We start from the raw sequence: 13,145 nt of genomic DNA, 5'->3' as shown, positions 1-13,145 counted from the left end.
TTAAGCCAGCTTTTTCACTCTTCCCTTTCACGTTCATCAAGAGGCTCCTCAATTCCTCTTTGATTTCTGCCATAAGGGTGGTGTCATCTGAATATCTGAGGTTATTTATATTTCTCCTGGAGATCTTGATTCCAGCTTCTGCTTCATCCAGTCCAGCATTTCACATGATGTTTTCTGTATCTAAGTTAAATAAGCAGGGTGATAATATACAGCCTTGATGTACTCCTTTCTTTAACCAGTTTGTTGTTCCATGTCTGGCTCTAACTATTGCTTCTTGACCTGCATACAGATTTCTCAGGAGGCAGGTAAGGTGGTCTGGTATTCCCATCTCTTAAAGAATTTTCCATCCATGCGTTACTCTGGGGAATATGTGAAAGTGATAATCCTACCTAGATGGACTGAGGGGCTTTACTTCTTGTGAACTGCAGGAGAAAGATGTAATTTCATACTCTGTGAAGATCAGCCTGCTCCCAGGAAATAAAATTTGAGATACTCACAAATCTATTAAGGTTCTGGAATTCCAGCTGAGCTATTTCAAATCCTAAAAGATGATGCTCATAGTGCTGCATTCAATATGCCAGCAAATTTGGAAAGCTCAGCAGTGGCCACAGTACTGGGAAAAGGTCAGTTTTCATTCCAATCCCAAAGAAAGACAATTTAAAGAATGTTAAAACCACCACACAATTGCATTCATTTCACAAGCTAACAAGGTAATGCTCAACATCCTTTAAGCTAGACTTCAACAGTATGTGAACCAAGAACTTCGAGATGTTCAAGTTGGATTTAGAAAAGGCAGAGGAACCAGAGATCAAATGGCCATCATCCATTGGATCATAGAAAAAGCGAGGGAATTCCAGAAAAACATCTATTTCAGCTTCATTGACTACGCTAAAGCCTTTGACTGTGTGGATCACAACAAACTGGAAAATTCTTAAAGAGATGGGAATACCAGACCACTTTACCTGCCTCCTGAGAAACCTGTGTGCAGGTCAAGAAGCAACAGTTGGAACCAGACATGGAACAATGGAATGGTTCGAAATTGAGAAAAAGAGTACGGCAAGGCTGTATATTGTCACCCTGCTTATTTAACTTACATGCAGAAGGTAGGGGAAGTCTAGGCCAGATCCTTTACGGGGTCTCAAGGAAATGGCAAGGCAAGGGCAGAGCAAACAGCTTAAGATTGGCTATTTCACTAGGAAATGGCAACCCATTCTAGTATTCTTGCCTGGGAAATCTCATGAACAGAGGAGCCATGCAGGGACAGTTTATGGGGCACAAAGAGTTGGACACCATTTAGTGACTAAACAAGAACAATAAAGTTGAATAACTCAGGTGAGAGACTTGGCGTACAGGAGTGATATCTAGTTGCCTGGAGCCTGGCCCTGGAATGATTGGGAATAAGAATATTGAGAAATAAGGTATATAATATGGATTTTTAAAAAGAATGTTCCTTACTGGGTAGGACAATCACTGTTGCTACAGGCAAAGGAGACATTGGTTATCAATAGCCTGAGACCAGCACAAAACACATAACTACTGTTGAAACTGAGAGGAGCCATCAGTCAGGTCTATTAAACTATATGCTCTGTCATGAGGTCGTGTCTGACTCTGCGACCCCATGGACTGCAGTCACCAGACTCTTCTGTCCATGGAATTTTCTAGGCAAGAATACTGGAATCGGTTGCCATTTCCTACTCTAGGCCATCTTCTAGACCCAGGGATTGAACCCACCTCTCTTGCATCTCCTGCACTGGTAAGTGGATTCTTTACCACTAGCATCACCTGCTACTGCTGCTAAGCCACTTCAGTCGTGTCCGACTCTGTGCGACCCCACAGACGGCAGCCCACCAGGCTCCGCTGTCCCTCGGATTCTCCAGGCAAGAACCACCTGAGAAGCCCATTAAACCATAACTTGCTTAATAAATAAATGAACTGTAAAATGCCTTCATGTCATCCAAGCATTACAGCCTAAACAATTAAGATGTTTGCCAGAGTTGTTTTTCAGGAAATTGGATGGCTATTCCATTTATTCTATGAGATTCTTGCCCACAGTAGTAGATATAATGGTCATCTGAGTTAAATTCACCCACTCCAGTCCATTTTAGTTCACTGATTCCTAAAACATTGATGTTCACTCTTGCCATCTCCTGTTTGACCACTTTCAATTTGCATTGATTCATGGACCTAACATTCCAGGTTCCTATGCAATATTGCTCTTTACAGCATCAGACTTACTTCCCTCACCAGTCACATCCACAAATGGGTGTTGTTTTTTATTTAGCTCCTCCCTTAGGAAAGACCTAAGGTTTTATGAGTTCTGTGCTGGAAATCTGGACAAAGACCAAATATGTATTTCTTGTTATAAATCTTATTACTGCACTGCTGTAGTAAACAAATATGGATATGTTCATAGAGAATTCAGAAACCTTGTCATCTATATTGTGGCTTCATTTTTGCCTTAGTGAATGTGATTTTTCAAATGTTCAACAGTGTAAAATCAAGATAAGTGTGTATCTTCTGAATGTTATATTACTAATGTCATCTATATGCTTATTCTTTGTTTGATTTATCTCTTTCTAAGAAGATAGATGTAAATGAATAAGCTATACTTTTGTTCCTACAATTATTTTTCAGTTTTTTGCTTTAAATACTCTCATATATTTAAATTATAGGGAGAGATTTTTCAGACGATGAAATTCTTGGGCAAACTCCATGCAACCTATAATAAATAATCCTTAATTGCAAACATAAATTTAAGTGAAAAGGAATTGAATGAAATAATACGTGAATACTAACCAAAAGAGTGTTGGAGGGGTTATTTTAATATAAGAAAAACTTAAGGAAAAATAGTATGACCAAAGAAAACATATGGCCATCTTATAATATTAAACAAGTAATTTAATCAAGAAGATTTAAATATGCTAACTGAGGGATTCCTGGTACTCCAGTGGTTAGAATTCTGTGCTTACTGCAAGGGTCACAGGTTTGATCTCTGGTCACTAAGATCCTGCAAGCCAAATGGCCATAGATAAATAAAGGCTAAGTATATTTGTATCTAAGAATAGGCTTTCAAAATTCTTTCCTCTCAATAATTAATAGAATAGGCAGGAAAATAATAAGGATACAGAAGACATGACCAATATCATCAGCTATCTTGATTCAGTAAATATGTATAAGACATCACTTCAGTCTATAGCAGAATACACATTCTTTTCAGGTACACATAGTACATTCCTCCAAGATAAATCAAGCTCTGGGGGCATAAAGTAAATTTCAGTAAGTTTTAAAATAAGAACTATTAAGTATCAAAGAGCAAAAGAAATTGTGTGTTAGACGCTCAGTTGTGTCTGACTGTTTGCAACCCAATAGACTGTCCCAGCTTGACAGGCTCCTCTGTCCATGGGATTCTTCAGGCAAGAATACAGGAGTGGGTTGCCATTTTCTTTCCAGGGAACCTTCTAGACCCAGGGATCGGACCTAGGTCTCCTGCATTGCAGCAGAGTCTTTATCACCTGAGCCACCAGGGAAGCAAAAGAAATAAGGAAACCAATAGAAGATAAATTAGGAGCATAGATTTTTTAAACGGGCAAGAATAATTTTTTTTTAACTTTTTTTGACTATACCACACGACATGTGAGACCTGGTTCCCTGGCCAGAGATCAAACCCATGTCCCCTGTGTTGGAAGTGTGATATCTTAACCACTGGACTACTGAGGAAGTCCCAAGAACAATTTTAATGTATCACTAAAAAACAAAATATTTTGTGTGGAAAATTGATGAATAATATCTTTTAGAACTGCAGGCTTCTATTCCATAAAGCTCATAAGAGTTAAAATTTAAAGAGCAAAAGACTATATCTCCAGTGTCTAAAACTGCCAAAGGATGAGCACACAGGACATACAAGGAAACTATTAATTAGAACAAGAAATACAACTCCAACCTAAATGACAAAAATAGGAGCAACCAGTGGTAGGAGGAATCAAGGTGATTATCAGGCATCTGATAAGATAAACCCATTGACATTTGAGAACTGCATACCAAATACAGCACTCTTTAGAGCACACCGAATGTAAAGAACATTCTAAAACATCTGAAATTTTTACAACCAACATCATGAAAATGGAGCCCGGCAGACTACAGTCAAAGAATCTAATGCAACTGAGCATACACACACCTCATGAAAATAAATATAAATATCATTAAGACAGTATTAGCAAATAAAATTCAGCAATGTGTAAAAAGAATTATATACTGTAACCAGAGAGATTTCTTTTAGTGGTGTTGGACTTATTTAATATGAGAAAAACAAAGAATGTTATCCACCATATTAACAGGTTAAAGAAGAAAAATCACATATCATTTGATGCAGAAAACTCACTAGCATAGTTGAATGTAGCAAAGTGCTGTGTACAGTTCTTTTTCTCTTTATATATATTTGTAAATACATGTGTGTATATGGTAGACAGAGGGTTATAGATATAAATGAACTGTGTTCTATATATTAGTAATACATAGAGAACAATTGGATAATTAAATTTTCTAAATCTATAGCATAAAAAGTAAAATACTTAGGAATAAATATAATTAAATATATGAAATTTCTTTGATTATATTCATTCTTCAGTTATTTTATTGAAAACTACAAAATTATTTTTTTCAGTATTACTGAAAACTTCAAAGTTTAGCTGAAATCCAGAAAAACACTTCTGCTCAGAGAAATTAAAGATGACCTAAATAAACAGAGCAGCCTTTCTTATAGAGTTTGATTTCACGTTTTCCCTCTCCTGAGAGTTTTGTGCTCACTTTGGACTCCAGTATCAAGTGATGGTGTCCTGTTGAAGACTGAACCTGGTAAGCTTGAGTCATGGGAATTCAGGCTGAGCTTTCATTTACTACCCAGATCCACCTAGGGCCAGTTTACCTGAGGATAGTAGGGGCAGGGAAGCTGGTGGGGGTGAGGTTCTGGTTCCTGGAGGAAGTGAGCACCTGAAAGCCTCTGAATCAACCCAAGAGAATATGGATGGTCAGGAGTCATTTCCTGGTCTTCCAATGTGAAAGGTTTGAAGCACTGTTGGGAGAATGACTAGAGGATGGCATGTAATTCTCCAGGTAATAATCCCAACAACCATGTGCTATGAATACTGTTGTTTCCCGCTTTCAGAAATGAGGAAACAGAGGCTTAGAGAAGTAAGGCTTTCTGGCTAATGTACTATAATCAGTAACGAGTTTACAGGCTAATGCAACTTGCTACCTGAAATTGATGACATCATTCTGTATGTGTGATTATTTTTTTCTAAATGAATTTATTTTTCTTAATTAGTTTATTTTCTATTTTTTAACTTTACAATATTGTATTTGTTTTGCCATACATTGACATGAATCCACCATGGGTGTACATGTCTTCCCCTTCCAGAACCCCCCTCCCACCTCCCTCCCCATCCCATCCCTCCGGGTCATCCCAGTGCACCAGCCCCGAGCGCCCTGTATCATGCATCGAACCTAAATGAATTTTAAATGGCACAGATTGTACACACTGCCATCCTATAAAATTTTAAATCATTCCTGTTAAGTCTCCTCATAGGGCCATGGTGTGTGTGTGTGAATTTTGATAGACATTGCCCAGAACTCTGCACATAGACAGCCTTGCCTCACCTCCCACCACACAGGTGCCTGAGAGCCCAGGTTCCTGATGATAAGGACCATGTAGCCAGCAAATCGTGCACCACGCGCTGGTTTAAGCACTTACTAACACAACCTCACCAAGATTTGGGTACTATTTCAGTGAATGGACATTTATGTTTGAGGAATATTTAAGTAACTTCATAGAGGTCTGTAAGAGAGATTGTATCTTCAATTTGCATTCCACATCATGGAAGTGAAGCTGCTGGCCTTGGGTCCCACATTCAGAAGCTGGTATTTGCAGGCCATGAACCTCCAAAACAGCCAGCTTCAGTGTATCTCACTCAGGATATGGAGCGCCTGCTGGAGATTTTACAGGAAGCAGACCCCCACCGGGAGAAAACTGCTGACCACAAGCAGATAGACCCAGACCTGTTGAAATTTCACCTTGAAGCCAACCAATCTGAGAATTGAGCACAAGTGAATCACACACCCTGCAGCCCACTTCCTCACACAGCCTTTAAATCCTTTGTCTCTTAACCGGCAACTTGGAGATGGTCTTAGGACATTAGTCCACCGTCTTCCCAGACCGCTGGTCTCCTAAATAAAGCAACTTTTCCTTCCCCACCACCATTTGTCTGCTTTTTCCAGGGGCAAGCAGTTGAACTTGGGTTTGGTACCAGCCTCATCTGGTTACAGAGATTCTGAGGTGTGATATGCAGCCTGAGGCTTGGGAGCAACTGGCAGGCTAAGAAGACAGTAGGCCCTCAATAAATGATTGTTTACTTCCACCTTCTGACCAGGGGCTTCCCTTCTGTGACTGGAGACAAACTGGGGCCTACAATACCCAGAATTCTCGATGCTACAATGAGTCTTCTCTTTGCCAGTCATGGCCCAGGAGAGGGGCCTTTTCCTGTGAGCGGTTCACTTTGGACTAGAGCTTCCAGCGTCCCATCTCATCTCTGGGGGTGCAGAATGCTGGAGATGAGACTAACACCTCCGTCTCGGGGCGAGACTTGCTCAGTTGTGTCTGATTCTTTGCGACCTCATGAACTGTAACTCACCAGGCTCCTCTGTCCATGGGATTTTCCAGCAAGAATACTGGAATGGGTTGTCATTTCCTTCTCCAGGGGATCTCCCCAACCCAGGGATCAAACCCATGTCACCTGCATTGGGAAGTGGATTCTTTACTACTGAGCCACCTGGGAAGCCCTCTCTGAGGAGACAGGTTCAATCGAAGCCATAGTTATATGGAGAGATTCCCATAGAACCCAGAGAGGTGAGGGATGAAAGGCATCCCAGGCATGTTCAGGTGCTTGGAGGTGAAGCTGAGCTGTGAGTGTTCAATGAACCATTAGTCTCTTTCCTTTCAGGTGGTAGACAACAGAGGGACAGGGTTCAAGCCTGAAATGGCCGGCTGAGAGTCTTGGCCTCTACTCTGAGGGTGACAGGAGCTCTGGGAAATTTGGTGCAAGTCTCAGTAGGCTGCCTCTGGCAGCAGAGAGAACACACTGTGAAGGAGGCAGAGCCGTGGTGGAGTCGGAGCCAGGGCAGGTCTGAGAATAAAGCAAGCCCACCCACACGAGATAAATGAAGGCCACCTATTCAGAGCTTGGTAATAACAAGGGAATTGGGCACCATCACTTCCCTGAATCTGAGGTTCACAGGCAAGGAAGGGAGAGGGCTGATTGAACCCTAAGTTGGAAGTGGATATAAATCAGGTTCAGTTTCTGCAGAGGTTATAGACCAGAACTTAAGGTGTTTTGTTTTTTTTTGAACTTTTTTTTGTATTGGGGTACAGTCAGGAGCTTCCCTGGTGACTCGGAGAGTAAAGAACCCGCATGCTAATGCAGGAGACTCAGGTTCAATTCCAGGGTCGGGAAGATTTCCTGGAGGAGGGAATGGCAATCCACTCCAGTATTCTTGCCTGGAGAATCCCACGGACAGAGGAGCCTGGCAGGCTATAGTCTATGGGGTCACAAAGAGTCAGACACGACTGCGTGACTAACACTTTCACTCTCACTTTTTCATAGCCAATTAACAATGTTGTGATAGTTTCAGGTGAACAGCGAAGGGACCTAGTCATACATATACATGTATCCATTCTCCCCCAGCTCCCCTTCCATCCAAGCTGCCACATAACACTGAGCAGAGTTCCCTGTGCTATACAGTAGGTCCTTGTTGGTTATCCATTTTAAATACAGAAGTGTGTACGTGTCCATCCCAAACTCCCTAAATCTCCCTTGCCCCCTGGCAACCATAAGCTCATTGAGAATTTTAGTTTTATATGTTGTCACCCCACAGGAAAATTGAGGCAGAGACTATTGCAGTCATCTCAATGAATGTTGGTGGGCTGCACTGGAGTGATTGCTGTGAAGGTAGTACAAGAAGTTGTGATCCTAGGCTGTGACTTTAATTTTATTTATTTATTTTTGACTGTGCTGGGTCTTCATTACTGTGGGGCTACTCTCTAGTTGTGCATGGGCTTCTCACTGTGGTGGCTTCTCTTGTTGCAGAGCTGGCTAGAGCACAGGCTCAGTAGTTGTGGCACACAGGCTTAGCTGCTCCATGGCATTCAAACTCTAATTTTACTAAAGCTGGTTTTATTTTCTGAAGTGGATTAGGAGAGAGGGAAGTTGAGGAGAGAGGACCCAAAGTTTTCGGTTTAGCTGCTGAAAGGATGGAAATGCCAGCCAGTGAAATGGGGAAGTCTGTTGTCAAGTTAATATTCAGAGAATCAGGTGTAGAAATATTGTGACCGGTGTGGGGACAACATGTGTGTGATAAACAGCACAATGACCTCCATTTCCTAATTCCTGGAATCTTTGCCCATTTTGGATTTACTCCCTCCGGAGGTAAGATGATAAACTTGTGTTGATTTAAGCCACCAGCTCATAGCGACTTGTTCCAGCAGTGATAGGAAACTGATACAATGTGTAGCTGAGAAATGGAAGAGGGCTGAGAGTAACTGAGGTGTGCGTGAGGTTCTAGGCGCCTGGGATTTGAAGAAAGGGAGAGGACCAGCTTGCAGGGCTTTAGCCCAGGAGTGGGGGCTTTGGCACCGGGGGCCACTGGGTGTTTGTGACAAGATGGCGGCCCGGCCGCGTCGCCAAGAGCTCTCTCCGTGCTGTGTGCGGGGCGACCTGTGGGGCGTCCGGTGTGATGTCTGGGACGTGGGACAGACGCCTGGTGGCAGGTAGCTCAAGATGTGAGGAAGACACAGCCTGAAGAGCAAAGAGCGTGAGAGGAGGGAGTGTTAACTGATGGTCCCTGTCATTGGAGCCGTAAGTGAAGAGAGTGAGCCCAGATTTAGGAATTATGTCCAGGAAGTATGTGACAGGGTTCCCAAGGGGAACTGGGCCAGGCACAGACTCTTTTTTTTTTTAATTTTACTTATTTGTTTGTTTGGCTGTGTTGGGTCTTCACTGACACTTGGGCTTTCTCTAGTTGTCTCACAAGGGCTTCTCATTGCCGTGTCTTCTCTCGTTGCAGAGCATTGACTCTGGGCACAAGGGCTTCAGTAGTTGTGGCACAGGGCTTAGTTGCTCCATGGCATGTGGGCTCTTCCTGGATTAGGGATGGAATCTGTGTCTCCTGCGTTGGCAGGTGGCTCCTTTACCACTGAGACACCAGGAAAGCCCAGGCATGGACTTTAGATGGCATCTGTCTCCCAACCCACTCGTTGTTGCTGTGGGCTGATACCGTGCTCGCTGGGGGTGGTCAGGAGAGAGCGAGGTCCAGCAGTAGCAGTGCCTGGTACTTCCTGTGACCTGGCGACCTGGGGACATGAGGGAGCAGGATATTGCTATGGGTAGGCAGTGTGGGGATGTTCAGGGGAGAGTCTTCTCATGGACCTTGTGTCCTCATCTTTGCAGGGCTGTGTCCTGTCTGAGGATGTGTTTGTGTGCTTCTCCCTAGAAGAACGGAGGCTCCTTGGTGAGGCCCAGAAGTTCCTGTATGGGAATGTGATGCTGGAGACCTTGGCACTTTTAGCCTCCCTGGGCAAGGCCCTCAGACCAATCCCATCTCCTCTTTCCTTTTCCCCAGGGTCCACCCCGTCCTTCCCACACTGCTTTCTTGCTGTGTCTCCTGGAGGAGATGTCAGGGCTGAGCTCTGTGGTGCGTCCTCACTTCTTACTGAGCAGCCCCAAAGCCACACAAGCTGAGGTTTAAGGGATCACAAGGCATGGTTGGCCCAGTGGAGCCCATTAATTATAGTTGCTTTCTGGGCTGGCAAGTCTGTCCAGAATTATGACACCTCTGTGCCCAAGGTTCTGGCCCCTTGCTCCAGGTGACATTTTTTCTGAAGCTGCATCTTACCAGTGTTTCAAGCACTCATATAGTCACTACTTAATGGAGACTCTTGGATAGTTCCTTCATGGTTCTTTTCATAATAATAATAATTATTATTATTTGGGGCATGCAGTGCAGCATGTGGAATCTTAGTTCCCCTACCAGGGATCAAACCCAAGCCCCTGCATTGGAAGCTCAGAGTCTTAACCACTGGACCATCAGGGAAGTCCCAGTGATAATTATTTTTTAACTGGTAGTCTGTCGCAAGATGGGTTGCTCTGAGCTTGTACTCACCTGTCCTGGGTTTCCCTTAGGAATCATACCCACCAGATCACACTTCATCATGCAGCTGGAGCAGAGGGGGGAGCCCTGGATGCCTGCCCAGGTAGAGATGACTCCAGCCACAGAGAAAGAGCCTCATATGGGACATGGTGAGTGGACACAGAGAAGGGTGGGATGTCAAGGTTGGGTTCAAATACAGAAATATCAACTATTCCTGCCAGTGTTTGATTTCAAGTCCTATGTGGGTGGCTCCACATTAAAAAAAATGCACTTGCAGTGCAGGAGACACAGGTTTGATCCCTGGGTTGGGAAGACTGCCAAGAGGGGGGCGTGGCCATCCACTCCAGTATTCTTGCCTGGTAAGTCCCATGGACAGAGGAGCCTGGTGGGCTGTAGTCCATGGGGTTGCAAAGAGTTGGACATGACTGAAGTGATTGAGCATGTATGCATGTAGGCACACAGCAAATCTACCTATTCTTCCCCATATTCTGGGCACTGTGACTTACTTCTAGTCTGATTTCTGGACCCTAGCATCTACCTTGCACCCACTACTCCTTACTGCTCAGTCTGCATTTGTCTATAGCGTTGGCCTGCACTGCATGTCTCATGAGAGGTGCACATATGCTTCAGTCATCTTTGAACACCAGCTACTCACTTGTAACTGGAGTTTTCTGGACCTGGACATGCCTTTCTCCCTAGCACTCACCTGCCCCAATGACCAACCTCCTCCTGGAAGCTGTTTGCTGAACCTTGTACTCATGTCTTTGCCGTCAGGAGGCTGTGTGTCAGACATGTTTATGGTGGGGTTGTCCCCTCCCTGAAAGTCAACATGTGTCTCATTGGGCACTCCTCTGGTTGCAGATTGTTGCCATGGAGTGGAGGCTAAGGCTGCTTCCTCTGAGCAGACTGTTTCTTTAGAATAAATGTCACCATTTAGGACTCCTGTGGCAGGTCTGAAGACCCAGCCATATGACATGTCTGGCCAAGTATCAAAAGACATCTTTCACCCTACTGAATGACCAGGAGGGGAAAGCCAGGCAGAAGCCACATAAGTGTGAGGCCTATGGGAGACAGTTCTGGTTCAGTGCAGACCTCCACCAGCACCAGAAACAGCACAGTGGAGAGAAATTCTTCAGGAAGGATGAGAGCAGGGACTCTGAAAAGCTGCAGAATCTGTGTGATGGAGAAGATCTGTGTACATGGTGAAGGCAGAATGCACATGGCAGCTGCCTCTGGCCTTCAGCACTGGGTCCCTCATAACAGAATGAAGCCCCTACATGAGCACTGGGGTGTGGGGGAACCTTTAGTACTGGACAGAAGCTTAACAAATGCAGTGAATGTGGGAAAGCATTCACCTGGAAAGACATGCTTGCTCGACACCAGAGAATCCACACTGGAGAGAGACCTCATGAGTGCAGCAAATGTGGGAAATTCTTCAGCCAAAGCTGTGACCTTTTCAAACATCAGACCATACACACCGGTGAAAGGCGTTACAAGTGCAATGAATGCAGGAAATTTTTCAGACGGGTCTCTGGCCTGCTTGAACACAGGTGACTTCACACAGGAGAAAGGCTCTTTCAGTGCAGTAACTGTGGAAAATTCTTTAGCAGCAAGTCAAACCTCATTCAACACCAGGAGGTTCACACAGGAGCAAGGCCATACATGTGCAGTGAATGTGGGAAAGAGTTCAACTGCAAACACACACTTATTCTGCACCAGAGAACTCACACTGGAGAAAAGCCCTATGAGTGCAGCGAATGTGGGAAGACCTTCAGCCAAAGCTCCCACCTTAATGTACAGTGGCGAGTTCACACAGTGACTACAAGTGCAGGAAATGTGGGAAAGCCTTCAGTTGCATCTCTAAACTCATTCAGCACCAGAAGGTCCATTCTGGAGAAAAGCCTTATGAGTGTAGCAGGTGTGGGAAGGCCTTTCCTCAAAGACCAGACCTTACTCAGCACTGGAAGATTCACATGGGAGCAAGGGCTTATGTTTGCAGTGACTGCGGGAAAGAGTTCAACTGCAAATACATGCATGTTCTCCACCAGAGGACTCATACTGGAGAAGACCCGTGAGAGTGCAGGGAATGTGGGAGATCTCTTAGCCAATGCTCCCAGCTTACCGTGCACTTGAGAATTCCTGGCAGTGCCTGTGAGGTGCAGCAGACATAGGAAAGCCTTTGTTGTTCTCTAGTCACTAAGTTGTGTCTGACTCTTTGCAACCCCATGGACCATGGAGTTTCCCAGACAAGAATATTGGAGTGGGTTGCCATGTCCTCCTCTGGGGGATCTTCCCAACCCAGGGACTGAACCCATATCTACTGCATTGGAAGGCAGATTCTTTACCAATGAGCCAACAGGGAAGCAGGAAAGCCTTTTCCCAAAGACCAAAGTTGGACCATAAAGACGCCTGAGTGCCAAAGAATTGATGCTTTCAAACTGTGGTGCTGGAGAAGACTCTGAGAGTCCGGACTGCAAGGAGATCAAACCAGTCAATCTGAAAGGAAATCAACCCTGAATATTTATTGAAAAGACATGCTGAAGCTGAAACTCCAATACTTTGGCCACCTGATGTGAAGAGCCGACTCATTGGAAAAGATCCTGATTCTGGGAAAGATTGAGAGCAAGAGGAGAAGAGGGTAGCAGAGGATCAGATGGTTGGATGGCATCATGAACTCAGTGGACATGAATCTGAGCAAACTCTGCTGCTGCTGCTGCTGCTAAGTTGCTTCAGTCGTGTCCGACTCTGTGCGACCCCATAGATGGCAGCCTATCAGGCTCCCCCATCCCTGGGATTCTCCAGGCAAGAACACTGGAGTGGGTTGCCATTTCTTTCTCCAATGCATGAAAGTGAAAGTGAAGTCACTCAGTCATGTCCAACTTTTAGCGACCCCAGGGATTGCAGCCCACCAGGCTCCATCCATGAGATTTTCCAGGCAAGAGTACTGGAGT

At 44.5% G+C, this 13,145-nt stretch overlaps 1 protein-coding gene across 1 annotated transcript; it reads left to right on the top strand.

The window, feature by feature from the left end:
- The first annotated feature begins 9,482 nt into the window (after positions 1–9,482).
- On the top strand, positions 9,483–12,269 carry ZNF671 (zinc finger protein 671). Its single transcript, XM_081506152.1, is given in 7 exon segments — positions 9,483–9,621; positions 10,227–10,343; positions 11,056–11,201; positions 11,203–11,351; positions 11,353–11,486; positions 11,489–12,004; positions 12,007–12,269. Coding segments are annotated over 7 exon segments (1,359 nt in total). The 5' UTR covers positions 9,483–9,587.
- Positions 12,270–13,145: the final 876 nt, after the last annotated feature.

Source organism: Giraffa tippelskirchi, chromosome 7, assembly GCF_054371585.1.
Source record: "Giraffa tippelskirchi isolate mGirTip1 chromosome 7, T2T-mGirTip1v1.2.pri, whole genome shotgun sequence".
Lineage (NCBI taxonomy): Eukaryota > Metazoa > Chordata > Mammalia > Artiodactyla > Giraffidae > Giraffa > Giraffa tippelskirchi.
The sequence above is the reverse complement of the archived record's forward strand: the minus strand, read 5'-3'. Positions and strand labels throughout refer to the sequence as shown.